Genomic DNA, 27,770 nt, shown 5'->3' with positions numbered 1-27,770 from the left:
CCACCCCACCATACTGCACCACAGACCGCATTGTGTTCCATTGTGGTCTATGCGGTATATGTCGGCAGTGGTAACAGCAACAAAAAAAAAAGTTTCACCAACAGCACCTACAACCTACAACCTTCCACACGCGCGCGCTCGCGCAAATTTGCACGACCCCTTGGACCGTGGCTCTCTCGGCTCAGATGCGCGTGCACCGCATCGCGCCACTTCCGCCAGAAAAATGCCCCCCTCGCCCCCTCTCTTTCGCTTCTAGTCATCGTTCGTGTGGATGGATCGTCTCGGATCCAGTTAAAAGCTTCCCCACCACACTCATCTGTACGTCACAGCGTATCGATAATAATAACTATAAGCAACACCAACGTGTGATGCATCTTAAGCAAAGCATAAGCGAGCGGATATTGCAAAAGGGAAGGAAATGGGGTCCAAAATTTTGCACCAACCAAGATGAGTAGACGAGGGTGCAAAACTGAGGCCAGAGTAGTAGTGACATGAGATTACTACTCCAAGTTCATGATCATCCCGCACACACGCCCATCCTTCGTCGTATCGATCTAATGCCTGAGTCGAGCACAACCCCCCACCTCCCTCCAATGCACTTTTCGCTGCAATGCGTGCTAACGTCATGCGCGGAACTCATAGCCGTCATACCGGTATCTAGCCGGTCCGCCCGGAGACCCCACGAGAGCACGAGTGTTAACCTCTCCCGGCGGGGTGACCACGAATCGTTGTGTTGTGTTGTTGTCGTCATTGGCAAATCTCCCCCACGGGTGCTACTACTAGAGCTAGTCTAGACACTTGTGTGTGTATGTGTGTGCTTGTGTGTCGCGGGGGTATTCAATATATATAAAAGGCTTGCCGGGTCGGTAGATAGAGCACAGTGAATATACACACTCCTTTCCAAACGCTTCGCAGTTCTAACGCCAACACAGGTTAGTATACACAGCACATACAGCAGCAGAGTGATAAGAAGCCGCTCGTCGCAAGCTATAGCGCTTAGATTGAACTTCGCAGCGAGATCGCACTCGGTGATCGCATTGTGATAACGTTTCTTCGAAGAGCATACAAAGTGCCTAATCGGCTGCGTAATTGTTCGATCGCGTGTGAAACAAATACGTTATCGAGTTCGACCACGTTACAGTGCATTTTAAACCCATTATTCAAACTTCTACATCTCTCTTGCCCGGCACAGAACGATTAACCATGAAACTGTTCATCGTCGTTGCCCTGGCCCTGGTGGCCGCCGTCGCCGCCCAGGATAAGTACACCAGCAAGTACGATAACATCAATGTGGACGAGATCCTGAAGTCGGATCGGTTGTTCGGCAACTACTACAAGTGTCTGCTGGATCAGGGCCGCTGCACCCCGGACGGTAACGAGCTGAAGCGCATCCTGCCCGACGCCCTCCAGACGAACTGTGAAAAGTGCAGCGAGAAGCAGCGCGACGGTGCGATCAAGGTGATCAACTACCTGATCCAGAACCGCAAGGACCAGTGGGATGTGCTGCAGAAGAAGTTCGATCCGGAGAACAAGTACCTGGAGAAGTACCGCGGCCAGGCCCAGAAGGAGGGCATCAAGCTGGACTAAGGTGGAAACCCGGAAGTAACGCGGCCACAAGGATGGCGAACAGCGCTACAGGCGCTTTCTATACATTTCTGCGCTTCCGACAGCAGGTACAGCGTGTGTGTCCTTTCTGACTTCCTCTTCTTCTACACCATCCGGCTCCACAAGGACACACGATGGCCAGTGAAGCAAGGCAGCGGAGAGGGGGCGTGCTGAAACTGCTTAACTATTTCCCTCCCCACCCTCGTCTGGTACACACTCTGCTGATGTGGAGTTGTGCGTGAAAGTTCCATGTTTTGCTGAACTTACTACCCTACAATGTGATATTGTTCGTTTGGTACGGTCATGCCGTACTGCTGTAAATGGCCATCATAGTGTTATTATGGTTTCTTCCTGTTTCCTTTCGGTTACTATTGTTATTACGTTACGTTTTATTCTATACATGTAATGGAAATTTTTGGCTCAACACCTGACGGAAATTCCATGAAAAACAAGAACAGGATACAGTCCTACAATAAATCCAATAAGCAACACTTTCTATACCAAACATACCACTGCTTGATGTTGTTGTTATCATTCCTGTTGCGCACTGTTGCATGAATACGCACGCTCCGAAACCGATCTAGCCGCAAATACGAGCAATTAGTCGCGGCGGGGCAATAGTAGTAGCGGGTTTGGCCGACCACTACTGGCCGCATCGATCGATCGAAGGTGTGGAATCTAATTTATGCATCCGAAATGAAGGTTATTACGCGTTCGTTCTCTCCTCTCTGCCCTAGAGAGCGTGTGAAACGCACCACCCCGTCCGTTATGAACGGATCGTACCCAGCCCATGTCTCTGAGGGGGGGGGGGGAGAGAAGGGGTGGTGGGGTAATTTGCTTGCTGTCTTTGAAGGAACTATCGGTACACCTTGTTGTGGCTCGTTGGTTCCGCGTATGGGGGTGACCCCTCTCTCGACCATTGATGATCGGGTCAGACCTGCATTAACCGGAAGCTGATCGAACGGACGTCAGCTAACGGTGGTGCCCTTTGCACTTGTATAGATCGTCGTAAGTGGAGAGCAAAACAAAAAACAAAAAATACAAACAAGAAATTTTAAACCACACTCATTAACTATTCCGAACAACAATAACAAGAACGGTCACGATAAGTGCCACCGTTATGCCGCCCTTCCGCCCGCCCACCCACAGCTTCTTGGAAACGTGATCACCATCGGTAAGCTGGCAATTACGTTTACTAATTGATACTGAGCTTTAAGCGGGTCGTGATTTTTTTCTCTAATTCCACCCAATCGATACCAAGTAGCTGCTCGTGCTATTATTCCGTGCTGTGTGCAATATGCGAAGTGATCTGTTTACTGGCAACGCCTTTCCGGCTGGGGAACACCCTACCGGGTGATATTGTGACAAACGATCATCGGTTGAAATGTGTGAATAGAGGGGGAAGGGGGTTGGATGGGGTAGGGTGTCACATAACCGTTTCGTTAACGATCGCAGTTTGTAAACATTTGCCATGGGATAAGCTGGCAAAGCAAATAATGCAAACTATTGACTAAACTCGGCGAGATAGAAAGCTCTTACGGCTGTGATTTCGCAGTGATTTGTTTACATATATGTATATGCATACGATATCCACAACGAGAAATGCCGACATTACACGGGCCATGGGATCAACATTTCATCAGTTGCAATGATGTAAATCATAAATCAGCTAAACAAGATTTCTTTAAATATGAAAGTTAATTTTGCATTTCCGCCATTCATTTCTTTTCCCAATGAAACAAATGCAATTTTTAACCACATTTCGCCAAAACATCCCCTAAATTGACCAATGGTTTTTGGTTTCACCCCCCCAGTGGCGCGTTGTTTGATTCAAATGTGAAATGTTTCATTGAAAGCAAATGAAACACATCGTTCGTTTTTTCAAGCAAATTCTTTGTAAAGACTTTTGTCAACCAAACGTCAGTGCAGTGACAAACCCGCGACAGTTTGATTATTTCGGTGATACTTTTCTCTCGCGAAGCTATCACGATTTTTAACTAAAATTACGTATTTATGGCGTATTTCTAGAGTTATTTTACGCACCAAATCCACCCAATTGTATTCCCCCGTGCTGTGGCTCGAGTTTTGCAACGAAAGGCACACAAATGATGGAACATGAGACACTCAATGTGCCGAGTCCGAAAGACGACTTGGAGGAAGGAGAAGTAAATTCATTGTTTCGTCTAGGGACCGTGCTTCCTGAATCAGGCTCTAACGGTTGCCGCTTTCCTTTATCTTCCTTTCGCCAGCTTTCGGAGAGCGACAGCGATGGCTACACGCCCCTGGCCCGGCCAGAAGCGGCCAAGAGCGAATTTGCTACCGCCTCCGTCAATGTGCCGCGCCAGATGGACATCGTTTCGGACGAGCATGACGACGACGAACTGCACCACGAGAAGAGCGACTCCGATGGAAGCTCGGATGAAAGCGGCAGTAACATTCGACTCGGCCCCATGAACTATCCCAAACGGATGGCTGGACATTCGCCTCGCACTGCACACAAGCGGCCGCTTCATGCGCATCCTCCGGCCGTCGCTGCTGCCACCGCGGCTGCTGCCGCCGCCGCCGCCGCTGCTAGCGGTGCCAACCCCAAACCCATGCCACACGGTACCGCCGCCCGAACAAAGAAGTATAACATATGGACGGAAAGCTTGCAAGAGGACACACTGATGGAAACGATGCGCGGTTGCGGTGTGACCGGGAGTGATATGCGAAACCGTGACGTCGAGTCGTACGACTACAAGCTGAGATTTCGGCTGCAAAGCGGCAATGCGTTCGAGCGCTTGAAGCGCCGCCAGTCCAATTCGGACGATTCCGATGGTTACACGGGTGGCGGGAAACGCATGCGGACGGGTCACAACTCCTATCCGGAGGCGAGCGGTACGGAGCGGCGGGGAAGTATTAAGGATCGCATCGGCAAGCGAAACAACAGCACTGATAGCAATAGTGACGATTGTGCACAAAACGCTCCAAGGTAAGTGTCGAGCGCTTGTTGGCAGCTTGGGGGATGGCATAATAATGGTTCACGCAGTGTATCGGTGAAGTGGGTTAAGCTTAAGTCCGTGCAATATGAATGCAAATTATGCCCTAGATTTGATTGCAGGCACATACCGGATCTCGAGGTGGGGGAGAACTGTACCAATGAAAAGTTTGGCATAGAGCTGGCCGAAAAGCTGGAGGAAACGCACACGGAACTGATGGGTAAGGACATATGCTGCTGGATTCATATTTGAACGCAGTCACTGAATAAAGTGGTCATATTTGCTTTTTCAGTGCGAGTAGCTGAAACGCTCGGCCAGGAAATTCCAATGAAACTCTTCAAAGAGACACAGAAAATCGAAGCCGACGGTGGAATGCTCGTTATGGTAACAAAAATCACTTCTTATCGATTAGGACATTCCGTTTCAATCATTCTATTCCCCATTGCAGAAAGGCTGGCGGCGGCGCACCCCGGGCGGTGTGTTTCTCTTTCTCCTGAAGCATTGCGAAGAGGTAGACGAGGAGGCCAAAAGGGCAATCTTTCAGAGCGAGAAAAAAGCGAAGCAGAAGGAATGGAAGCTAACGAAAAGCATCAACCGGGATAAGAAGGTGGAGGAGCTGAAGAAAACGCTTAACCGCCAAGCGGCCAACGATGCTGAGCAAACTTCTTCCTCCCTGCCGATCATGGCACACCTGAAGGCGGAAACACACAGCACTCGTGAGTGAAGAGTACCTTGCACAAGCGTGCAACAGGAACAGCATAATACTAAATGTAATGCTTGCCTCTTTTCTCCTCTTTTCCAGTTTCAAACCCTCCCCCTTCACCGGTGGGTGAGGAAAACTTTGAGGGCAACTCCGACTTCGAAGCGCGCAACATCCACGTAAACGTCACCACCAGCCCGGACAAAACGCTGCTGCTGCACGGGCACGAAACGGACAAAGATTCGGACGTCGCTCCAGAGGACGCGTGCCGGATGCTGCCGGACGGTTCGACAGCGATGCGAAACTTGGCCAGCTACCAAGAGGACTGTCTCGATATTACGTGCGATGATATGGATCTCTTCTAGCGGCGCACGCCCGGGACGTGCCGTGGCCTACCGCATTATAATGAGTTTTTTTTTTGTCTGTTTTGCGAAATCACACATGTGCTAACGAACGACGAGGCGACGGCTTAACAGTGAATGGGATTCATAATGGGAAGAGAACTAAATCTTGAACTAAATGTAAATACTCGAACTTGAACTACATTAACCTTAAGCCTTCTAGTTACTCACATCAACACGCCAGAGATATTGTATAATTTAGATGCATTTATAGCGATTCATGTGTGCGATAATTTCGATCCCTTATGCTTGTTCGTTCTGATTATCCAGATCGTGCAACTGCTGCAGATTGCACTGCTCAATCAACCGGTTGATCAGATTGTTACTGTCCCCCTCGACACTGGCCTCTTCCGCCGCGGCGCCACCCTCCGACGATGGTGCCGCACCTTGGAAGAAGTTGCAGAAATCCTGCGGAAAGCCGTACACATTCCGCTTGATCGGCTGTACGCCACAGTCGTTCGGCAGATAGCGGAACTCGGGATCATCCTCCTCTTCGATCGTCGCCACCTGCGCTTCATCGTCCAGCTGGTCGTAATCGAACGCCAAGCTGTCGGAATGGCCCTTGCCGTACAGTGAAAAGTCCATAATGATGACATTATCCTTCGCTGGACGATACACGTCGAATACATCTGCAGAAAAAGAGACCGTTTGAGTAAAAGGAGTAAAACTGAAAAACCAGCCACACTTACAATCCTTCAACGTGAAGGTCTCCTTTATCTTCTCCTTGAACAGCGACACAATATCGTTCACGATGTCGCTCCGTTCGCGTGCAATGTGCTCGTGGTACGATGGCCAGTGCCGGGGGGAGATCGCCACGAGCGACCGATTGCGCACGAAGCAACGGAACTCCGACCCGGGATGGATGTCCCGCCACTTCTTCAGCACAACGTGATACCCGCTCCCATTCACCTCGGACCGTTCGCGGAAGTCTTCCTTGCAGAAGCTGGACGCTTTCAGCAGCTGATACACGTCCGTAATGTCGCGCACACAGAGCGACTGGCCGAGCGTTATCCACTGCGCATCCTTCGGGCAGTGCCAGTCGCTTTTCAGAAATGCATTCCCTCCCAGACTCTGTATCGCATCGGTCAGCGATTGGGAGAATTCCGGAAATGCAGGCTGCTCCTGGTCGTCATCCGCACCATCCTCGCCCTCACTATCCGTCCCATCGAACTGGTCGTCAAACGCGTTGTAGTGTGTGGTTTGAAATCCTTCCCCCGTGCTCACGTCCGTAAAGTTGGAGCACTCCTTCGGCAGAATTAGCATATCCTGGCGCAGATACGCCAGCACATCGTCCGGCACCGGAATGATGCACGATTTGATCGTATTTTTTCGAAACAGCTCGTACCAGTTCACGTGCATGCAGGCCTGCTTTTCCAGCTCGATGTTGCGGATCAACATTGTTTTAATTTTTGCTTCAATAAATTTTAAATGCACACAAGCACACACACCGCAGCGTAATTTTCCAAAGTGATGAAATGCGTACTGGAACTTGCAGCGACCAGAAAAAAGCAACGAAAAACGACGACCCGTTTTTGTTTACCAATCGGCAGCAGCGGGCGACGACGACGCGTAGACCATTTGACAGCTGTCAAACGCAGTCGGAGCGACGTATTTCTACGAATTCACAAGCCATCCAACGTCGCTGCGAAAAAGTTGCATTATTTTGTAAACAAATCCACTACCGTGCACAAAGCAACCAAGCCAGCCAGTTGTTATCTACCCCAAGCGGGGTGGGGACAGCACCAGTGCAACTAATCGAATTATATCATCCCCTTACGGGCTCGCGGAAATGTGTGTCATTGTGCTTGTGCGGCAGGGAAATCCGTCTCTCTCAGTTTGGGTGAAAATGGCCGAGCCAGCAGTGGCGGTCGGTCGATGGTGAAAATTAGCTCGCAACAGCAGGCCTGCTGCGATAAGAACGCTGCCCCCTCTTGACGCCAATCAGCCAACAGTGAATTCTCCGCGAACAATCGAATTGTGTGCGTTCTGAAAATGGTCTGTGTTAACGCTTAAACGCGGCGTCGAAGAGTGTTGTGCAGAAAGAAAGAAGAAAGAAACCTCAGCAGTGCATGCCACCACCAGGGGGAAGTGCGAAACCGCAGGACGGCAGAAGAATGTGCATTCACTGGCGTGTGTGGTTGCGGCCACTGCTCGTCGTACTGTACGTACTGTTCGTCATCATCGTCGTGCCGCTGCTGATTGCCGACTCGGTGAAGGATGGTTTCACCCGCAAAGGACAGCTGGTCCTGATCGGGGGACTGTTTGTGCTGTGCGCCATACCCATCTCGATATGGCAGATCGCCCAGCATACCATCCACTACACGCAGCCCCAGCTGCAGCGGCATATCATCAGGTAACGTGGCTATGACGACGGTTTCTCCCAAACCCCATCGTTCGATACACTTATCAAAAAAGGGCAACCAAGAGTCGTTTCAACTCAGGAAATGTTGCCGTACGGTGTAATCAAAACTACGGAAAGCATCGCACCGCTCAGGCTAAGCTTTCTCTCTTTAGGTCTTATCAAAAAACACACACACACTCCTGTCCCGAAAAAAAAAAACGTAGGCCGTGGTGAGGTACACATGAGTCATCGTATTTACATCCTCAACCAATCTGCTAAGTAATAACGGAGCAAACGATGGTTTAGTGGATTGCGATTAGAAGGCTCAGACGTTCGCTCGGTTGCAATAAAACCAGGTCGCGTCGTATCCGCCTTTGGTTGCTTTCCCAACAGCAGCAGCTTCAAACGAAACCGTTGAACCGTGAAACATTACACGAGAATGTGGAAACGGCGGAATGCTTAGCACAGGGCTGCACCATGAAACACCTTACAATTTAAATCAATGTCCATCCACTGCATCATAAATCAAATGATGTAATAGAAAATTTAAAGTATTTACCAGCTACGATTTATCACACCGCCGAGTGATTAGAATTCAATTTATTTTTCGTGGCCGTGAGCACGTTTTCGGGGCCTGGCTCAGTATTTCGCGATCGTAAAACGCACTCTACAGTGCTCCCGAATGATTCATCGCCTCCCATGTCTTGTGGTGGTAGATGGCTGGAATAGGCGATCGCGCGTTATCATGGTAACCGCTCGGTCCGTATGTGCGGCACTTTTCTTGACCTTCGCAATCTTCACATCCTCACATTTGCAGGCTTGTCTAACAAAAAAAAAACGGCGGCTCATTATCGCTTAGTTGTTTTTAGCAGACAACTTTTTATGACACACTTTTTCATCATTGGATTTGCTTGTTTCGTTTCAGGATCCTTTGGATGGTACCGATCTACGCACTAAATGCGGTATGTGTTAGCACCATCCGGCACTGTTGGGGCACTGTGTTTCACACTTTTTCGTTTATTTTCGGTTTTAGCTTCTTTGCCTAATCTACCCTCGCAAATCGATCTACATGGACAGTATACGCGAGTGTTACGAAGCGTACGTCATCTATAACTTCATGAAGTATCTGCTAAACTATCTGAACCTCGAGATGGACCTAGAGCGGGCTCTAGAGTTTAACACGCAAACGCATCACTTCATACCGTGCTGCTGCCTCTCGACCTGGCAGATGGGCCGCGAATTTGTGCACAACTGCAAGCACGGTATACTGCAGTACACGGTCGTACGGCCACTGACCACTGTCGTTGCATGGTAATTGAGGGGGGAACTGAGGGCTCCCTTACCCCTACTGACTCTGATTTCATTCGCTTCTTGTTGTAGCATCTGCCAGCTGAATCACGTGTACGGGGAGGGTCAGTTCCGGGCGTCGGTGGCATTCCCGTACCTGGTGTTCATCAACAACTGCTCCCAATCGATCGCCATGTACTGCCTGGCACTGTTCTATCGAGCGACTCGCAATGAGCTGCGTGCGATGAGACCGTTGCCAAAGTTTTTCTGCATCAAAGCGGTCATTTTCTTTTCCTTCTTGTAAGTGGCATCTTTCTAAAACATCGCCGCGTTCAATTTTAAAATGTCTTTTTTCTTCTGCACAGTCAAAGCGTCATCATCTACTTCCTCGTGTACTACGGCATCATCAAGGACATTTTCGACAGCAACACGTCGGAATTCGAATCCCAGCTAGAACTGTCGACGAAGCTGCAAAACTTTCTCATCTGCATCGAAATGTTTTTGGCCGCACTGGCCCACCACTACAGCTTCTCGCACCATCCGTACGTGCTGAACATTCCAGTCGGCCTGATCGCAAGGGGCAGCATCAACGGGAGCAGTGTGACGGGCGGTGGTGGCAGCGGTGCTGCGGGCAACGGGTCCCAACCGTGGTACAGCGGCCTCCTGACCATGCTCGACATATCCGACGTGCGGCAGGACGTGTCGGAGCATCTGGGCGAGGTGGGCAGTTCGTTGAGCCGACGGTTTCGGGGCCGGGCGGTGTACGATATGGCTCCGGGCAGCAGTCGAACCTGTGATATGAACATTAGCGGCACGGAGCGTGAATTCCTGGTGCAGCAGGAAGGCGCCAACGGGTCAAACATCCTAACCAGCCAGTGCTACCAGAGCGGCCTGTACTACAGTGCAACGGGCGCGTATCCCGGCGGACAGGCGAAAGCCTCCGGCAGTGGTACGATCGCTCCACGCTACGGTGCACTCGACAGTGGCATCAGCATCGTGCGACCGAAGGCGGAAAAGCTTGTCGAAACACCAAACGAGGGTGCGCCGCCGAAAGAGATCAACATTTTCAACCAATTCCCTTCGACGAAAGCGCTCAATCTAACGCTCAGCAAAACGCCCAGTTACGAAAATTTGATTTCGCTCAAAAGCGACACCGATCCGGCCACGACGTCACGGGGTGCTGGCGCCCGCAAAGCGAACGTAGCGAAGCAGCGAAGCTCGGGCGGCAGGCGACCACCACCGGACAATAGCAACAGTGAATCGAGCTCTTCCCAGCGGCAGATGCAGCGTTCGGAGAGCAATGGCAGCGATTGGCTCAGTACGCCCGACGACGAGCTGGGCATCGACGTGAAAGGGCTCAGTACGGACAATATTAACATTAACCCGGATAGCAATCGGAAAGCGTAAATTGGACGCGATTTTCGGAGCTCTTGCTTAACGTTCGATGATGTATCCTTGCATAATGCTCGCCATAGCAGTATTTGGTTTGTGAGCGCTTTGCTTTGTAGTTTAGACGAGACGAACAAAATGCCTTGTGGCGAGGTGTGATAGAACATGGCCGCATCCGCGCACTCCCGATATCACGGAGAACGATCAATTGCGCCCATAATCTCTCGCGGTTCATGCTTAGCGCCCGTTGTGGAAGGATTGCTCCTTTTTTTCTTTTGTAAAAATCTCAAAACAGACTGTGCATTCATCCTTTACTCGTACTCTTATATCGTGTATCGTATCTGTGGTATCATTTCCAGGGTTTTCCAGGAGTTCTCATAACTGTGGAACACTTAATTGATTTTTCTTACGTGGAATGGACTTTATGCAATGGGAATTGGACTATACATCCCCCTTGTTTTGACAAATCCAACAGGAATTTCCAAAGAGCGTGTCCAAAAAGGGTGCCATAGAGTCAAATTTCCATCACATCACTTCCTATAAGAAAGGGTCAGGGAAGTGACTCACAAACATGAGAACCCCTGGAAAACCCTGTAAAAAGAAAATTCCTTTCCACAATTCCGCACACCTTCTGTGTGCCGAGCGAAACCTGAACACCGTACATCGGCCACGGGGCCGTGTGGCTTCGGTGTTTGTGGCAATAATTATTTAGGCTAACTAACCCTCCCCCAACCCCCAAACCCCCCACAGTCAAACTGATATTATATATAACCAAAATGTAACTAATTTCTTTCAAAATGTGTAAGCTTTATATTGAGATTTTGGGCCCCCGGCGCACGAAATCGTCCAACGGAAAATCGTAAATAAATTATACAGAAAAACAAGCAACGCAAATGCTTATTATATACCACATTGTAACTATATTTTCGCAATCTAGCTTTTAACTACACTTAATTTACCTTATCGATAAGCTTTAGCAGGCATGCTGCTTCTTGAGCGCCTGAACGACTCGTCGCAGCGCATTGTACGTGTTGATGCGGCTGCCGATGCCCAGCTCGAACACCGCCGCCAGTATCTGGGGCGTGTGCTCCTGCAGGCACAGCGTGTACTCCGTCGTCTTGTCCAGCGCACTGTGCACCACCGTCACGTCCTCGTGGTTCAGACACTGCACGAACGCCGTCAGTGCCGTCCCGTTCGAGCTAACACTGCCCGGGTTTTGCTTCAGCCAGCGTGTCACCAGATTATGGGCCATCTGGCGCGTCGTCGGTGATGGATGCTGCACGAACCGGATCACATCGTCGAAGATGTCCTCGAGCAGGGCGGGCCGCTTCACGGACAGTGCGTCCAGCTCCATTAGTGGGATGGAAATTTCATCGATATCTCGCGACCGCAGCACTGCCACCAGCTCCGTCCAGTGCGTGGGCAGCAAGTCGTTCCGGATGGCGGGCGCAAGCATGAGTCCCACTGCTGCATTGCTACCGGGCGGTTTTCCACCGGACGTTTCTCCTCCATCGACTATCGCACGACTATCGCTCATCGATCCTTCGTACGTTGCTGCGCTCGCTGCCAGCTGATCGAGGTCGGCCAGAATGCCTCCCCCGGAGGAGTGCTTCCGCATCGAGGCGCCGCCCGTCGTGTGCCGTAGCATCGAAAGCCCCTGCACCAGTTGCTGCAGCGCGTGCAGATCAAAGTGCTGATGGGCGAGATCGATCAGAACGTCGCTGTACTGCTCCACGAAAGCGATCGCCGTCGCCGGGTTGGCCCCGATGTACGCCTGCAGGAACTCCACGAACCGGTAGATGAGGGTGTAGCTTTCCTTAAACGTACCGTGATGTTTCAGCAGCTGGAAGAAGCAATCCAACCCGTTCTGCAGCCCCTCCCGGTAGCAGTCCCGGTAGACGAGCGGTGACAGCAGCTCCAAAATGCCCATCACCTGATGGAACAGGTGGAAGTGATACTCCGACCGCAGCACGTGCAAATCCATGTGCGCCCGGCCCTGCAGCAGTGCCGACAGTACGGACAGCTGACGCAGCAGCAGCGTCGGGTGTGATGCGGCCAGCTTCCGCACGATCAGCTCCATCTCGGCGGACATCGTTTGGAAGTCGCGCGGATTGTTCAGCGACGCGATGGTCGTGACGATGTAGTACGTAAACTTGTCCGCCACACATCCGCCGGGCTCGTTGCGCATGTCGGACTGATACAGGTCCGAACCGACGGTCGGCAGGATGAACTTCATCGGGGGCAGGTTTAGGTAGAGTTGTTTCAAAAACAGTTTACCCACCGAAGTGCGCTCTAATGGGGTGTGGCGGGACGTGCTCTCGCGTCGTTCGTACTCTTGCACGTACGCCACCATTGCCGGTAGCATCGCAAACTTGCCCGGCAGACACTGCAGCAGCAGCTTCACGCGTTGGCTCAAGCGTCGAACTGGACCGTCGTTGGATTGGGCGCTTTGCTCCTCCGCCAGTATGTAATCGATAAAGGTGCACGATTGTGGCGCGTTGAGCGTTACAATGTACTCGATCTGTTCATGCTTCGGGACGGCCTTATCGCGACCCTGCCAAAGGCGAGGATTGCGCGTGAGTGTGTCGATAAAGTCCAGCACCGAGGTAGGATCGTACTCTGCATTGAACGATCCCATCAGTAAATCCACCGTTTGGTAGAGTGTTGCCCAGCTCGCCTGATGCGACATGAGGGACAGAAGATACGGGCGCGAGTTTGAAAGACTCCGGCTAAACAGCAGCTCCATCTGCTGCTCCTTGTTGACGCGTATCAGCTCCGAGTCCGCATCGGCCACCCAATCCACCAGCAGACCGCACTTGTTACCACCCTCCAGCTCTCTTTCGCCGTCCACCACATCCCGCTTGATTCCGTTGCCCTTCAGCATGGTGGAAGCGACACTGATCAGCCCTTCGCGGCTCGTACGCCACAGCTGCTGCATGCCTTTCCGCTCCACATCGGCACTGCGCGTCGTCGAGAGCACTTGCAACAAATCGCTTCCGAATGCGGCACTGCTGCTACTTCCCACCGATGCATCCTGTTTCCCTCCTCCGGCACCGTTCGCCACACCGCCCGATTCTTTCTGCGCGTGACGAATCAGCTGAGCCCGCTTGCTCACCAGCACCTCCAGCAGTACCGTGTTCGAGGCCGGATTCACACAGCGAATGATCTCATCCAGCACGTGCAGCAGATAGTTGAGGTTTTCGAACTTTTCCAGCGGCGTTTCGAGCAGCGCCCGGAAGAAGCACACGATCTGCGAGTTCTGCACCAGCCCCTTGATCAAGCCCTGGCCCTGCTGGCTCTTCAGCAGGCGGCCCAGATAAGCGATCGATTTGTTGGCAGCGTATTCCTGCGACTTGGAGGCGGAGTTCATCAACCGTTGGATCAGTTTGCGATACTTGGCCATGGCGGGGCGGTTAAACTTCAGCGCACAGGAAAGCACCAACTCGACCGCTTCCTCGATCTCTTTCGTCTTCGACCCGGAAGCTGGTCGCGCATCGGACGACACCGAGCGACGTCCGTCGGTGGAAGAGTTCGACGCGGGCAGCAGCTCAATGCGGTACGCTTCCATCACGCTGCCTTCCGCCGACGTCCCCAGGGCGGGTTTCACGTCCTTCTCGTCGTCGATCGACATCTTTTGCTCGCCACCGGCCGCCAACTGTTGAGGTAGCAGCTCGAGCGCTTCCACCGAGATGTGACCATTCTTTGCACCCCGTGCCTGCTGTATCTCGATCAGCTGCGCAAGGTAGCTCTTGTTGAGGATGGCGGCATTAACCGCTTCGTACTGCACGATAACGGCACGATCGAGCAGAGCCAACAGCTTCGACATCGAGCTGATCGGTGTGCCAAAGTTCTGCACGAACAGCACAATCTGATCGGGCGTCAGTCCCTGCAGGGCGGCATCAACCAGTCGCTCGACGTTGCTGCGGATCATCTTCAGCTTCAGCCAGTCGGGAAGGATACAGACCGGCTCGGAACCGTCCACCGTGAAGGCTTGCGGCGGGGGTGCTCCCTCCGGGAACCAATAGTCCAGTATTTGTCCCGCCACGGAAATAAAAGAAGAGTGCGTGAGAAGAATCACGAACGCTTGAATGATGTTCAAATGGATGTGACACTGGCTCTCGTCGGCAAACTGTACCAGCAGCAGGTCCGGATACTCGGTGAACGCGTGCGGTATCACCTTCGCATCGCGCAGCTTGATCAGAAAGTTGTTAAACATCACGAACAGACAGTTGAGCGTCTGTATCCGCTGCTCGCTCGGGTCCGCCAGCGTCGGTATAATGTTCGCAAACACGGTCGTCCGCTCCACGATCAGATGCGACATGTCCATCACGTGCTCGAGCATCGCTTCCTCCCCGTCCATTGCGCTGTGCGCGGCCACGAACTGAATGTACACCATCACCAGCTCGGGGATGTTCTCCACCTGGCAGGCGGCCCGCAGCTGCACGATCACGCTCGGCCGCACGTACGGGAAGTGCGGTATCATGGGCAGGTAGCGCAGCAGCCAGTCGCCATTGTTCGCCTCGATCGGGACGGTAGCGCCCGGATCGTGCTCCTCCTGGAACACCTTCAGCAGCAACTTCAGCCCCCGAATGGCGGACTGGCGCGATGCGCTCGAAAACGAAGACAAACGGCGCAGGAAGTACTCCAACACCTCGCCGATCATCATCTGATGCTCGCCCGTTTCATCCTGCAGGACGCGCTGCAGGTAGAGAAGCAGTTCCGCCTCCCGGCTTGCCTCCACAATGACCGAGCCGGAGTTGGCAAGCAAAAACTCGCACAAACACTGCACGGGGAGGTGATTGAAGTCACCCTCGGAGTTTTGTACCAAATCCGCCAACCACGGCATCGACTGGGACGTTCCCTGGCGCTGGATGATCTCGAGCAGCAGGTCCGGCTTACGGCTGCGACACAGCAGATGGCCCAACCGGTGGCTTACGTTGAGCTGCTGTATCTGGTCCAGCACAGGGTTCGGCGGACGGCGCGCCACACCCCGCGGGTCCATCAGTATCAGCTGCGACAGCAGCAAGCTGTTTTGCTCCGTGATCGGGTTCGAGGCGAGATGGTTCTCAAACTCCAGTATCTGCGCCTTCTCGAGCGTTGCCACCGCCAGCTCTTCTTCACTCGGTTTCGGCGGCCCAATCTGGTTGGTTATGCACATTTCCATCAGGAGGCGCAACATCGGGTACTGCTCCCAGCAGAACGACCCGAACGAGGAGGGATTGTGCGCCGAGATGAGCAGCAGAATGATCCACGTTTTCCAGTACAGCGATGAGATGGCCAGATTGGGCGGCTCGTAGTTCGACGGCAGCACGATATTGTCCGGATGGTGGTACTCGGACATCTTGAACAGCAGCTCGATGATCTTCAGATCCGTTATCTCCAGCGGCGGATAGTCCATGTGGCGCAGTGATCCCGCCCTGCGCACCAGCTGCTCCGTAATCTCCATCGTGTCCTGTATCGAGAAGGGAATCTCCTTCTCAATGCCAATCAGCAGTATGCACAGCATCAGGTTCTCCTGCAGCGGAATCTCGGACACCATGCGGAGTAGCGGCGCTCGCTCCGGTTCCGGCGGCCATTGGTCACCTTTAGCGTACGCTTCGGGCGAATCCAGCAGCAGTAGCTTGTGTAGGGCGGCTTTGTAATCGTTGGCGGAAATTGGTTTGTAAACGCGCGGCACCACATCCTTCATCCAGGCCAGTGCTTGATCCTGTATGATCGATTGCTGTTGGTAGAACGCGCTCAGTGCGCTTGAGCCTTTCGTCTCGCGGCCACTGCGGATCGACACGTTCGCTTCCCGGATCTGTGGCGACACGGAAAGGAACATGCACAGACACACGAGATCGACGATCGAGTGGAAGATCCGATCACGAAACTCCGAGCTCGCAATCTGCGGGGTTAGGTCCGCCCGGTTCTGTAGCAGCATCTTGCAAAACACGGTCAAATTGATGTCGTAGCGAAGCATTTTGACGAGCTCGCGAAGGAAGAAGCGCAAAGTGCGCAACACATCTTCCCGCTGCAGCAGAAACTCCTGATAGATCTCCGCCAGGTTGGCGGCCGATTCGGTCGGCTTGGTCTGGAACATCATCGCCAGCATGCCCATGTTGTTGGGGTTGCGCGCATTGGACAGCTCGTTCTGCACGACGTACTTCAGAAGCGGCGTCAGAATTTCCGGCTGACAGTTGATCATTTCCTTCAGCCCGATCATGAAGATGTTGATCAGCGGTTTCGATTTCAGCCGCACCTTGGCCAGATTCGACAGCACCTCGTGCTCCTTGGGGCTCTGGCCGGTCACGTTGTAGCACAGAAACGTTAGCAGCTCCTGTACCGGCTTCACCAGCTTGCCGTTGTGAATCCACATTTCGAGCCGCGGAACGACGAACGCCCTCACCTCCTGTATGCCGCACGTCAGCGACAGAAAGCGTAGAAAGTTTTTCGTCGAACAGTCGGGCCCCTGGCGGCGGTTCAGCTGATCCTTCACCGCGTCCATTACCATGCGCTCGAGCTGTTCGCGCATGTGCGCAAAGCGTGGCGGGTTTGCGTCCGGATCTTTTCCCAGCGCATCGCCAAACATGCCACTGTCCGTGGAGTGCTCGTCATCCGGCAGCGTACCGTCCCGTGTCGTCGGATTCAGCGTACTCAGCTCCGGCTGCAGCATCCACTTCGGGGGAATCTTTGTGCCGAACGCCGCCACAATATTGTCCGTAAACGGTGCACACTCCTCGTAGTCCACCCACACACGGTCATTGATCGCGTCGTCAATGTACGTGCGGATGAAGCTCTCCGGCCACTGTTTCTTGTCGCTGTAGCCTCGCGCCAGCAGATTGCACGCCAAAATGTGCATCGTCGGGTTGTTACGTCCCTTGAACGCGTTCCCGCCGCTGTCCCGCTTGAGCACGGCGATCAGGGCCGATGTGATCGTTTCGTTGCAGAACAGATGCGGCCGCAGCCGGGCCAAATACGACAGCGAAAGCGATAAAACAGATTCCGATTTCGATTTGGGCGATATGAGCAGCTTTATTGCTCCGCAGATGTACCCTACCACGCTGTCACTGTCCTGCTGCTCGATAGCCGACAGCACGGTTGAGGCCAGATCCACCGATTCACACTCCATCGCACACTGCTCCCAGTACTCCAGTATGCTGCTGGAGCTGGAACTGTCCCCGCCGGAGGAGATTTTGCTCGTTCCGACGCCGGACACACCGGCCAGCCCGGAGCTGCTGCCACCCACCATCGACGCACTCGCGCCGGAAGCAAGCTTGATCTTTTTTGCCGACGCCGGACCACTGCCACTGCCCAGGGCCATCGAGGAGGTGGCTTCCCGCTTGCGGTCCGACACGACACCCCCCACGACGACCCGAGACTTTGCATCGTCACCTCGCGAACCACCGACGGATGATTTCGACCCAAGTGCGTACAGCTCCGCCTGGGGGTGGCTTAGCTGTTGCTTCTTGGTGGACCGAATGCCCGGTCCCGATTTGCCCCGATCCATCGAGGGAACGTTCGATAGGGAAAAGGCGGAGGAAAATTAGTCACTCGACCTTTCGCCCGGTGTGTTTGTGCCGGGGGAAGGTTCAATAGACGCTCTATCAGCAGTGAATAATGGTTGTTTTAATAAAATTCCGCCTCGATTTTCTTTTCCAAACACGCAAATAAAATGAAAAACGTCACGACATCTTCCAGGCAAACGCTTCTTCTTCTTCCACCGCACAATTGACGTGCGCTTGACGTTTGCTAGCGCAAAGAAACGTAAACAAACGGTTTCCGCAGTATACCGCACGGTAGCAGTTCCAAATTGTCATCCAGTAATAAAGATTTTTGAAAAATAATTATGAAAAGGCAATTGTTATTATAACATACATAATGAAAACAATATTTCTGGTAGATTGAATATTGAATATGTTAGACAGGTCAAAATGCAAATTTTCATTGTGCGCCAAACAAGAAAAAGAACACAAAGAAACGGTAAAACGATTGTCTCGGTTTTCCATGGAATCTTGGAGCGTTTGACAGTTGTGGATTGGCCTCGAATGATATCCACCGGCCGTTCAGCAGACCGGTTTTGGCGGCAACTTGTTATCCGAAGAAATAGTCGTGATTTTGTTCCTTTCCTCTAACCACAATGGCACCGCGGAAAAACACCAAAAAGCAACCGAAACCGACGGCACGCGCCCGGAAGCAAACGGTGGAACGTACACCAAGTCCACCGAAAAGTGCTGACCTAGAGCTAGCTTACCGGCCCTTGAAAACCGTCAATGAGCTTCGTAATGTGATGGGCGACGAATCGGACGACCAGACAACCACCGGGAGTGTGATGGAATCGTACCGCGACAGTACAACACAATCGCGGCCTAACTTTTCCTTTCTGCCGTCGCATAAACACTCCAGCCCAAACAATCACGGCAATAAACGGACCGCCACCGCCGCCGCCGCCGCTGACCAACCTCCAGCGACGGTACACCGGCTCACCAGTATGTCCACCGTCCCCAACACTGGACTGGAACACGAGGACACTGAATCCGAACCCGGTCCCAGCACCAGCCGCCGGGGATCATCCCGAAGCGAACGCGACGAGACAGGCGGCAGCAGCATATCCTCCGCAGCCAACACTGGACGGAATTCAACCAAAGGGAAGCCTACCAGAAGTCGAAAGCAGAAAATCCCTACCAATCTGAATGTGCTGAAAGAAATCCATAGGCTGCAAGGGACGGTGCACAATCTGATTCCCAAGCTAAGCTTCGGACGCTTGATCCGCGAAGTATTGAGCGAATATTCGCACCGTTCCCTGAAGGTGACTCCGCAGATGCTGGAATGTTTGCAGGAATCGGCCGAAGTGTACCTAATGCAGGTGTTCAGTGACTCCTATCGTTGCACCCTTCACCGGGGCCGAGTGACGCTCATTCCCAAAGACATGGAGCTGGCTTTGATGCTGCGTCGCAATTGATATTTTGATTGTTTGGTGGTTTGGTGTATATTTTGCAATATTCATTTGTTGCTTGTTGTGTTGCCATTTCTCATTGTTATTTTATATGATTAAAGCGTTATTTATTTATGATTTCAAAGTGTCCGACAATAAAATCTCCTAGCATAAAACGCACTGTAAAAGGTTTAGTTTTCACTCGCCTGCTGGACATGATGCATACGTTTGCCGAGTTCGATCTGGGTCAGGGAAATTTCGCTATCCAACAGGTCCAGAAATTTGGTAAAGCCCTCGGAACTGCCCGTGTCTATGTCGAGCTTACGGAGCAACGGTTCCAGAACGCCATAATCCAGCGACCCGGCCATGCCGATGTACTTCAACAGAACGCCATTCCAATCGCGACACTTTTCCTCCATCCCTTCCGATACGCTCTGTTCCAACTCCTTGCGTGTGCTTTGGATTGCTCCGGAACGCGACAGCATTGAGCGCAGTTTATGCAGGTACTGGAGCGCTTTGTTGATCCCCGGCGCATCCTCATGTTCTGCCTCCTGGGTGATTGTGTCGTACCTCCGGCTCGAGGCGGAAAGGCATCGTTCCAACCCCGTCCCGGCGGGCAGCACCACATTTCCCGTGGCCGTCGCTCTTCCAGCGCACGATACCGGCGGCGTAGATGCCGTCGTCGGTTCGGGATGAAAGATTTTCCACAAACAACCTCCACTGCGATCACTGTTCGTGGGTTTACCGTGCGTTACCGTGCTTCTGGCGGCATCGCCTACCTCGTCGGAGCGCGTCTTTGGCCGCTGCTCGTGCGACGCATCGTAACCCGGGAACAGTATGTCGGAAAAGTTGCTTTCCACCTTACTTCGCGCACCGTGCGTTAAGCTTTTAACCGACTTCAGCGAATCGACCGTGTGCAGGAACTTCTGCCCCCCGACCGGATCCTGCTGGCTGCGATGCGTCTGATGCCACTGTTCGCGATACTGCTGCTCCTTCGGTTTCGCGCGCTCACTCTCCATAATGTGCTTCATCTGCAGGCCACCATCGTTTGCGGAAGCGGGTCGGACGGCCGCACTACCGGCCGACGACGGATGGTTCGGGAAACCTTTGTTGTACTGGGTTTCGAAAAACGTTTCGTCCGTTTGGTGGAAAACGTTATCCATGTCTTCGGTCTGGTGCTTATTTGCCTGGTGCGCCATTTCGTCTGTTCCGCAACACTACCGACTCGCAGACGATGCCTACTTTGAATGATTGTGTGATATTCTTGCACCTAAAGTACCAAGGAAACACTCGTGTAGTTAAGGTAATAATTTTCACATATACAGACTGTGTATATAAATAACCGCCTTCGTTCAATACTCTGCTTACTCCAATATCTTCACTTTACCCAGATACTACACTATCGTAACGCTACTACTAACTGCCCGGTTGTTATTAATTCTTTACATATTTATATATATTTCCTCAAACTTAATATAATACACAACGTGTTGTTTCGCTTACGTTTCGTAACCTGTTCAACCATTGCTTTCTCCTGCTTCTTCTGCAGCCAACGATCCGTGTGTTATCGTTATGTTTCACTAGCACACTACTATTCCAACTGTTATTACTAATTTTATAACTCGTTTCTTTTTTTTTTTTTGCTCGTATTCAAATTTCAACCATTGTTTACCTCATTCTCGGCTATGCAACCGAATGGTTTGCTATCATTTTTAACTTGTATGTAAAACTTTCAGCGCCTTTGCCTATTCATAACAAAAAGAATAACAAAATTGTGTATGTTCATCTTTTGTTTGTAGATTTGTATATTAAGAAAAGGAGAGTAAGGTTCATCAAGCACAACGCCTTTTTTGTACGTTGTTCCTGCTTGCTGCAGCTTGTTCCTGCTTGCTGCTAACTTCGAGGGTAAAACACACATATTTAGGTGCTTGGTGTATTACTTTACACAACAAAAAAAGATTATTTCACTTAGTGTACACCTGGATAGCATTTAATTTTGTTCCCAGCTTGAGCGAGGCAACAGAACGAGCCGCATAAGTGGTTCAGTATAAGAAAGTGGATATAAAAAAGGTTACGGTAAATTTACGGACGTGTAGTTAAGGTTTCAGGGATATTATTATATTGCTGCATACAGGTGGGAAACACTTTCCATTTACTTTTTCTGTTGCTTTCCACCAAACACCATGGATCTACGATAGACGGGAAAAGGTCTACGTGTTTGTAGATTGAAAAATGGAACCAGTGGGTTGTATTCTACATAGGTTAGGTTATTATCAGTTGTATTACAAGAGCTCTTTTTTCCTACTTTGCTATCATATCTGGCGCAAAATGATTGTTCTCTACGTTGAGCTAACGGCTCATGGCCGCCCCCTGACGAGGTTACAAATGTCCCGTCAATATTCCCAGAGGCGTTTCCGGTTGCGTTCAAATATGTGTTTTGATCTTCTCTGTGTGTTTTTTTTGCCAAGAAAATTTACATCGAATTAGTAAAACCAGCAAAAAGTTCGATTCTTTTCCTAAATGCAGAGCATCAATGCTAAAAATTGCTTCAATTTCTACTTATATCTACGCTTTTCATCTCCTTAATAACGATATTATCAAATGGAACAACGGATAGAACGAAACAGTGTCGTAGAGAAGATGATACTGAGCGGATAACTTAATCCTTCCGCCAATGCAAATCCACATCTGTTCGATTACAGACATCGTTCTTTTGCCAAGTTTCGTGTCCATGATCATAAAACATACTGCCACACGAAAGCCTTGTTCAGCCCATGTATTTCCCACCACTGAGCGTTCGATAAAATGATATTCCAGTAGGCAAATCCCGTTGTGTATAAGTGGTTATCTATACCTACACCGTTTCTCTATGGCTTATCTTTCCTACGCGTGCAAACCAAAAATGGTGGACAGTTTGAAATGTTCCATTCTAAAAAAAATACCCTTTTTGGCCAACGTTACGAAATAGGTCCATTCTGTTTGTTTGTGTTTTAATTGGTTCTGAGGATTTCATCCTTTAAACTAGTTGTTCCAGAGAGAACGATGGCGCAATGCTTGCAAACTACTCCTCTTAAAAGCGGTCCAATACCCAGTACTACTTCCTCTAAAAAGGCTTGCCTTCCTGTGGTTGGTGTATGTGTGTGTGTATGTATGTCGGTCTGTTAGTGACCGTTTTGCCCTATTTGCTCCACCGTTGAACCATTGTGTGTGATGTGATGCATTGGTACAAGCATCAGTGATTTTTCATTCGTTCACCAACAATTGTAACCAAATAAAATCCAACATACCAGAGCAGCTTGTACTTCGGTTTGACTACGTTCATTCACTTATCATATTTTCACCGTTGCACATGCACAACTTGAACTGCTTTCTATTGGAAAGAATTTTCACTTGCTTTTTCTTTTTCCTGTTGAAAAGTGCCAAGTGTTTACGTTGCCACCACTTCCACGTAGTTCGCCGGGTACAGTCCTACTCGCCCGTCCTTTCGTCCCTTGCACCAGCCTTGCTCATCTTCATCTTCTAGCTTTTCGAACAAATCGCCTAAAAAGAAGCAAACCCATGAATGTCGCGCATTGTTGCTCCTAGAAGTTGTTTTCTCCAATCTCTCCAACCACTTACCCTGCTTGAACGTAAGCTCATCGCTTTCAGCACCTTCGTAATCGTACAGCGCCTTCACCGGTACGCCAGGTTCACCGTTATCCACGAGCAGATTATCATGACCGTCACCCTCATCCCACTCTTCCTCCTCTTCGAAGGGATTGCTGTCGTTCGCTTTACCGTTCGTTCCAGAGTTGCCATTGCTAAAAAACAGAGGAATAAATTCACGTATTACATCTTCCGTTGGCTATAGTATACAGCAGCGATCAGCTCGATCGATCAGATCGACTTACGTGACGACCGCTCCGCCAGGAGCAGCACGGGCAGGTGAGTTTCGGGTAGGGGTAGTGGCCACTTCATTCTTCGTCGAAGCCGTTTCCGATTTGGGCGAATCGTTATTCGGTGTCGGGGTGGTGGTGCGGTTGTTGCTAGTCGAGTTGCTAATACTAAGGGCCGTACTGTTGCGATTGCCTCCTCCAAGTAGCCGATTATTGTTGGCGGGCGGCGGTGGCGGATATTCCTGAATTTGTAAGAATGGTGTTTCAATATATCGACGCAAATAGAAAAAGGACGAAAATAAGCCTCATTAATGGTTTTTTTACACATTTTCTTAAAGATAGTTTAATTCTTATGCAGAATCTCTGATGCAACAACTTCGAAGAGTGTTTCTGCAGATGAGTAATATTTATATTTGATAGCATGATCTTTTATATTGATCTCTATATGAAGCTTTACTCTAATCAAAGTACTTTCTACATGGCTTATTTATTTTATGTCTTGGATTTGCTTTACTTATTTAAGCTTGACTAAATGTTTAATCGTTCTAAGAAATACTAAGCTGTTGGTTTCAACATTATCAATTGTATTCACTTCTATACCAGCTCCAAAACCGGATAAACAAACTATTTCTATTGTATGTTTGACAATTAAAAGCAGCACTGAGTAATCGTTTAATGCACTACAAACTAAAAATGCTCTACAATGTACCACACTCTACTAACCAAAGGACAAGCGACAAAGAAAACGGATCACAAAGCTAGATCAATGTTTCTGTTTTATTTTTTTTAATCATTCAAAACAAGTAACGATGATGAAAAACGGATCAAACCATCAAATAAAGGGTAAATAAAAGGAAAACAAACAATAACAATAACTTCACACAACACAAAAATTATAATCTAGTCGAAAAAAAAGACACACACAAGACTAATTCTAAAACACAAAAACGTGAACCTTTCTTTCTCTATCTTTATCAATACTCTATAAACTGTGTGCAGGGTGTGATGTGGTGGTGGTACGTGATAAAAAAACAGTGGTAAATTAAAAAAAAAAACAATAAAAAAGAAACAAAAATTACATGCACATCTTCGGCCACGGGTCGCTGATGAATGAGCGTGATCGGCGCTGCGGGCAAAGCTTCTTTGGATTTGATGCCCTTCGCAATGTCGCGGAACTCTTCCGTGTACTCCTGGAGAAGGCGCGAGAAGGCAGGATTGTTCCGTTCAGGTTAAGAGGCGTCGAAGAGTGGAGCAAAAACACACGCATAGCAACGCACGATCGCAACAACGAACGATGAATGGTTTGATGATGAGGGACCGGAATACCCGTATGGGAGGGGTAGGGGGGCATATGTGTGGCGCGTTTTAGCGGGTGTAAGGATTTGGCAGCGTGTAGGTAGGTACACGGTAATTGAAAGGGAGATGGGAGATCATCGTATTGTGTGGTAGGATGTTTTAAATTTGAAATCCAATCAGAAAGTGTAATATAAGAAAGAAGGGGAAAGTAAAAGAGAAAATGAAATTACAATTAATAATTGTGAAAATAAAAGGTTAACAAATGGAAGAACATGGAGAGAAACATTTCATAAATTCGAAGTTTATATGCCCTTGAAACTAAAAACACATTGCACTGTATATAGTGCCATTTCTTTCATCAAAAGAAACAATCGAAAAGTATCTTCCTCTAGACTGGAAATAGGAATGCGTCCCAGGGAAAGGAATAAAGCAATGCGATAGACGAATTCAAAGTACGATTAGTAATGATCACTTCACACTCACAACAATAAGATTCCAATGTTAGCCCAGCAGTGTATTACCCCCGGCTTCCAGATAAGGAAGCGCGCCTCAACAGCAGCAACTCCGGCAAAAAAGCTGTATTATCCTTTGCCCAATTCGACACAGCAGTTTTTTTTTAAATAATAATGCATAGTAGATAGTATTTATGAGATCCACACAAAAAAATAATAATAGCAACAAACGTAGTAAAGATAAATTATGTTAGAAAAGGAAAGTAATGTTTGAAAATTACTGCATAATTTGTTATATCTGCTGTAAGTGATTTAGTACTGTTTTTAAACTGTCAATTAAATAAATAAAGAAAACGATATGCAGGACTTCCGTCCGAACAATGTAACTCACACATCATTAAACAATTATCTAAAACAGAATCAGCATGCGCTAGGAAAGCAGTCACGTTAAAGGAAAAGAATAGGGCCACAATAGACACCACGTTAACAAAAAAAGCCCAGCTAGTTTAAAAATGCAGCGTCGTAACAAAGAAAGAAGTGCAAAGTGAATGATTCTTCTTCTTCTCTGCTAGTGACATTCTCGCACGCTCCCATTCCTGTTCGCAATAGCCACCATCCTCCGTCATTTGCACTTACCACGAACGTTGGCCAGCTCATACCCATGTTGACGCCGTGGTTGTTAGACCACCACTTGAGATCCTTCTGGTGATCGGCATTGTTGATCGTGTGGTGGAACTCTTTGTAGATTTGTGGCAAACTCGGATCCTCGGAAATGTTCAGGCATTTGTGTATGGAGAACAGCACGTTTTTGAAGAAGCACAACCGGGTCTCCTCCATCTCTTGGCACTTCCGGAACACGTTCGTCATGCTCTCGATGTACACGGGGTTGTATTCTTTGATCTCGCTGAGCGTTTGTTCGTACCGGTCGCGACTCTTCGCCACATCGTCCTTAAGCTTCTGTACCCTTTCTTGCATCTTTTTCAGCTACAAGCAAATAAGAAGAAAGTAAGCACATGTCCTATGTCCTCCATCCCCCATTGCTCATTTGTTTCGGTTCCGTACCTGATCGTTCGACATTGATGAGTCGCTGGAGGCGTTGCGTTCCTGATTGGTGGCAGATTTTTCCATTTTACATGCTGCGTGGTAATCTGCTTTGGCTTTTTCCGCACTCGCTAGCAGCTTCGCCCATGGTTTCTGTGCCCGCTTGAACTGGTCTTCCATTTCTTTGCGCTCCTTAATTTGCATCATCGACTGTTGTAAAACGGCGGGGTAACAAGAAATGCACCAGTAAGCATGTGTTTGAGTGTTTTCTTCTCTTCACGCATCGCTCTTCACTTACCTTGTGATAGTTATCCTTTTGCCATTCTTTAATCTGGAGTGTGACGTCGGTGCACAGGTTGGCTTTGATTTTTAAATGCAGGTCCGAAAGCCGTTCCGCCTCAGTAAGCATTCCCTTCCAGGCGGCTTCTGTTGTGCCGTACTCTGGTCCTGAAAGGTGTTTGATTATGATAAAAAAGCTCTTTTATATTTTTTCTTATGATCTATTTTCTGAATGGTCCGCAAAAGAAACACCTTCCGAAAGCCGCACACTAAATGCAAGCGGAAGTTCGTAACATCGTACGCTACACACCGTCGACATCTTTGAAATTCACCCCCTTTGACCCCCGTAACTCAATTAAGGACGTGCCGTGAAGGCGTGATTGAGCGTGTGGCCATGAGAACAAATAAAATAGAATGGAATAAGGAAAAACGCACTGAACTTTTGCGGCCCCGAGACAGCTGAGGTTCAGAAATTAGTATCGTATTCGTAGGTCTAATTGAAAAATCAATACTTTTGGTTCGCACGAACTGCTGTTTCCGGTGTGCTATATAACAGTCCCAAAGGGTAAAAGACGATACACCACAGAGTCAAAAAAATATTTTGATTGATTCTGGAAAAAGTTTCCTTTTGGCGATAGAGTTATTTATTGATCCACGCAGCTGGTGGATCAAGTTGCAAGTCGTCTGTGAGGTGTATTTCAAGAAAATACATTAATAATGTTATCATGCGTGTGTATCGTAATGATGTGACATAAGCATAACGAATGCTAGGAAGGTGGCTGTTACACCATCATCTGCCCTACGAACAGATTGCTAATGGGGTCGACGAATTGAATCATCTTCCATTCCCAGTCCTTCCAGGCATTCAGCTATATCTACACCGACCAGACGGAATCAGTTATTTGCTACCGATGGTGGGATCATTTGTCGCTTATTTTTCGCTTCATCACACACCACATTTACAAGCGGCGAGTCACGAGAGCATCGTCTTCGACGAGAGTGTAGAAGTACATACATATGGAGGATTCCTCCTCCCTTTCTCACCCTTCAAAAGTGCGCGGGAAATGATATATTAAGATAGCTTTCCTGCCAAGCCGCCACACACACCATACGTTAATGCGCGAACGGAATTGGAAGCGGTAGGTGGACACGCATAACTGAATATCTATTTTTAAATACCAACAAATTAAACCACTTCACCGGCGTTGCGCT

General features: G+C 49.7%; 7 protein-coding genes across 9 annotated transcripts in view; 4 read left to right on the top strand and 3 right to left on the bottom strand.

The window, feature by feature from the left end:
- The first annotated feature begins 798 nt into the window (after nt 1-798).
- Nucleotides 799-2,114, top strand: LOC120903391 (ejaculatory bulb-specific protein 3-like). The gene is made up of 2 exons (XM_040312803.1): nt 799-932; nt 1,193-2,114. The coding sequence occupies exon 2, from the start codon at nt 1,204-1,206 to the stop codon at nt 1,585-1,587; it is 384 nt and encodes a 127-aa protein (XP_040168737.1). The 5' UTR covers nt 799-932; nt 1,193-1,203; the 3' UTR covers nt 1,588-2,114.
- Nucleotides 2,115-3,534: 1,420 nt separating this feature from the next.
- On the top strand, nt 3,535-5,832 carry LOC120903388 (phosphorylated adapter RNA export protein). Of its 2 annotated transcripts, XM_040312798.1 has the most exons (7): nt 3,535-3,564; nt 3,634-3,770; nt 3,855-4,576; nt 4,694-4,803; nt 4,876-4,967; nt 5,032-5,299; nt 5,386-5,832. In XM_040312798.1, exons 2-7 carry the CDS (start codon nt 3,711-3,713, stop codon nt 5,646-5,648), a joined length of 1,515 nt encoding a protein of 504 aa, XP_040168732.1. In that variant the 5' UTR covers nt 3,535-3,564; nt 3,634-3,710; the 3' UTR covers nt 5,649-5,832. The 2 variants fall into 2 exon arrangements, with proteins under 2 accessions (XP_040168732.1, XP_040168733.1); XM_040312799.1 differs by having other exon boundaries at nt 3,541-3,770; nt 4,706-4,803.
- A 39-nt stretch (nt 5,833-5,871) lies between these two features.
- LOC120903390 (cell division cycle protein 123 homolog) lies at nt 5,872-7,229 on the bottom strand. The gene is made up of 2 exons (XM_040312801.1): nt 6,374-7,229; nt 5,872-6,313 (listed from the first exon to the last, which is right to left on the bottom strand). The coding sequence occupies exons 1-2, from the start codon at nt 7,080-7,082 to the stop codon at nt 5,928-5,930; spliced, it is 1,095 nt and encodes a 364-aa protein (XP_040168735.1). The 5' UTR covers nt 7,083-7,229; the 3' UTR covers nt 5,872-5,927.
- An 86-nt stretch (nt 7,230-7,315) lies between these two features.
- LOC120903386 (transmembrane protein 184C) lies at nt 7,316-11,106 on the top strand. The gene is made up of 5 exons (XM_040312797.1): nt 7,316-8,037; nt 8,951-8,987; nt 9,059-9,336; nt 9,406-9,612; nt 9,678-11,106. Exons 1-5 carry the CDS (start codon nt 7,754-7,756, stop codon nt 10,717-10,719), a joined length of 1,848 nt encoding a protein of 615 aa, XP_040168731.1. The 5' UTR covers nt 7,316-7,753; the 3' UTR covers nt 10,720-11,106.
- Nucleotides 11,107-11,598: 492 nt separating this feature from the next.
- Nucleotides 11,599-18,387, bottom strand: LOC120903385 (integrator complex subunit 1). Its single transcript, XM_040312796.1, has one exon. It carries the CDS (start codon nt 18,188-18,190, stop codon nt 11,675-11,677), a length of 6,516 nt encoding a protein of 2,171 aa, XP_040168730.1. The 5' UTR covers nt 18,191-18,387; the 3' UTR covers nt 11,599-11,674.
- A 316-nt stretch (nt 18,388-18,703) lies between these two features.
- LOC120900284 (histone H3-like centromeric protein A) lies at nt 18,704-19,791 on the top strand. The gene has a single exon (XM_040307076.1). It carries the CDS (start codon nt 18,821-18,823, stop codon nt 19,640-19,642), a length of 822 nt encoding a protein of 273 aa, XP_040163010.1. The 5' UTR covers nt 18,704-18,820; the 3' UTR covers nt 19,643-19,791.
- A 1,258-nt stretch (nt 19,792-21,049) lies between these two features.
- Nucleotides 21,050-27,770, bottom strand: part of LOC120900283 (protein kinase C and casein kinase II substrate protein 3) — a 34,883-nt gene continuing 28,162 nt past the window's right edge. The window contains exons 6-12 of one of the 2 annotated variants that reach the window (XM_040307074.1): nt 26,578-26,726; nt 26,301-26,489; nt 25,875-26,222; nt 24,570-24,680; nt 23,506-23,732; nt 23,234-23,415; nt 21,050-23,155 (exon numbers count right to left, since the gene is read on the bottom strand). In XM_040307074.1, coding sequence (XP_040163008.1) covers nt 23,043-23,155; nt 23,234-23,415; nt 23,506-23,732; nt 24,570-24,680; nt 25,875-26,222; nt 26,301-26,489; nt 26,578-26,726 — 1,319 coding nt within the window. In that variant the 3' untranslated portion in view covers nt 21,050-23,042. The remainder of the gene's footprint in view (nt 23,156-23,233; nt 23,416-23,505; nt 23,733-24,569; nt 24,681-25,874; nt 26,223-26,300; nt 26,490-26,577; nt 26,727-27,770) is intronic. The other variant, XM_040307075.1, reaches the window with a different exon arrangement.

Source organism: Anopheles arabiensis, chromosome 3, assembly GCF_016920715.1.
Source record: "Anopheles arabiensis isolate DONGOLA chromosome 3, AaraD3, whole genome shotgun sequence".
Lineage (NCBI taxonomy): Eukaryota > Metazoa > Arthropoda > Insecta > Diptera > Culicidae > Anopheles > Anopheles arabiensis.
Note: the sequence above shows the minus strand (reverse complement) of the source record. Positions and strands in the feature narration are given on the sequence as shown.

Coding starts and splice junctions, on each gene's coding strand:
- LOC120903391 (XM_040312803.1), top strand. CDS start 1,204: ATGAAACTGTTCATCGTCGTTGCCCTGGCCCTGGTGGCCGCCGTCGCC.
- LOC120903388 (XM_040312798.1), top strand. CDS start 3,711: ATGATGGAACATGAGACACTCAATGTGCCGAGTCCGAAAGACGACTTG. Junction 4,804..4,875: donor AACGCACACGGAACTGATGG/GTAAGGACATAT, acceptor TTGCTTTTTCAG/TGCGAGTAGCTGAAACGCTC. Junction 5,300..5,385: donor GGCGGAAACACACAGCACTC/GTGAGTGAAGAG, acceptor CCTCTTTTCCAG/TTTCAAACCCTCCCCCTTCA.
- LOC120903390 (XM_040312801.1), bottom strand. CDS start 7,082: ATGTTGATCCGCAACATCGAGCTGGAAAAGCAGGCCTGCATGCACGTG. Junction 6,314..6,373: donor GACCTTCACGTTGAAGGATT/GTAAGTGTGGCT, acceptor CTTTTTCTGCAG/ATGTATTCGACGTGTATCGT.
- LOC120903386 (XM_040312797.1), top strand. CDS start 7,754: ATGCCACCACCAGGGGGAAGTGCGAAACCGCAGGACGGCAGAAGAATG. Junction 8,038..8,950: donor CTGCAGCGGCATATCATCAG/GTAACGTGGCTA, acceptor GTTTCGTTTCAG/GATCCTTTGGATGGTACCGA. Junction 9,613..9,677: donor GTCATTTTCTTTTCCTTCTT/GTAAGTGGCATC, acceptor TCTTCTGCACAG/TCAAAGCGTCATCATCTACT.
- LOC120903385 (XM_040312796.1), bottom strand. CDS start 18,190: ATGGATCGGGGCAAATCGGGACCGGGCATTCGGTCCACCAAGAAGCAA.
- LOC120900284 (XM_040307076.1), top strand. CDS start 18,821: ATGGCACCGCGGAAAAACACCAAAAAGCAACCGAAACCGACGGCACGC.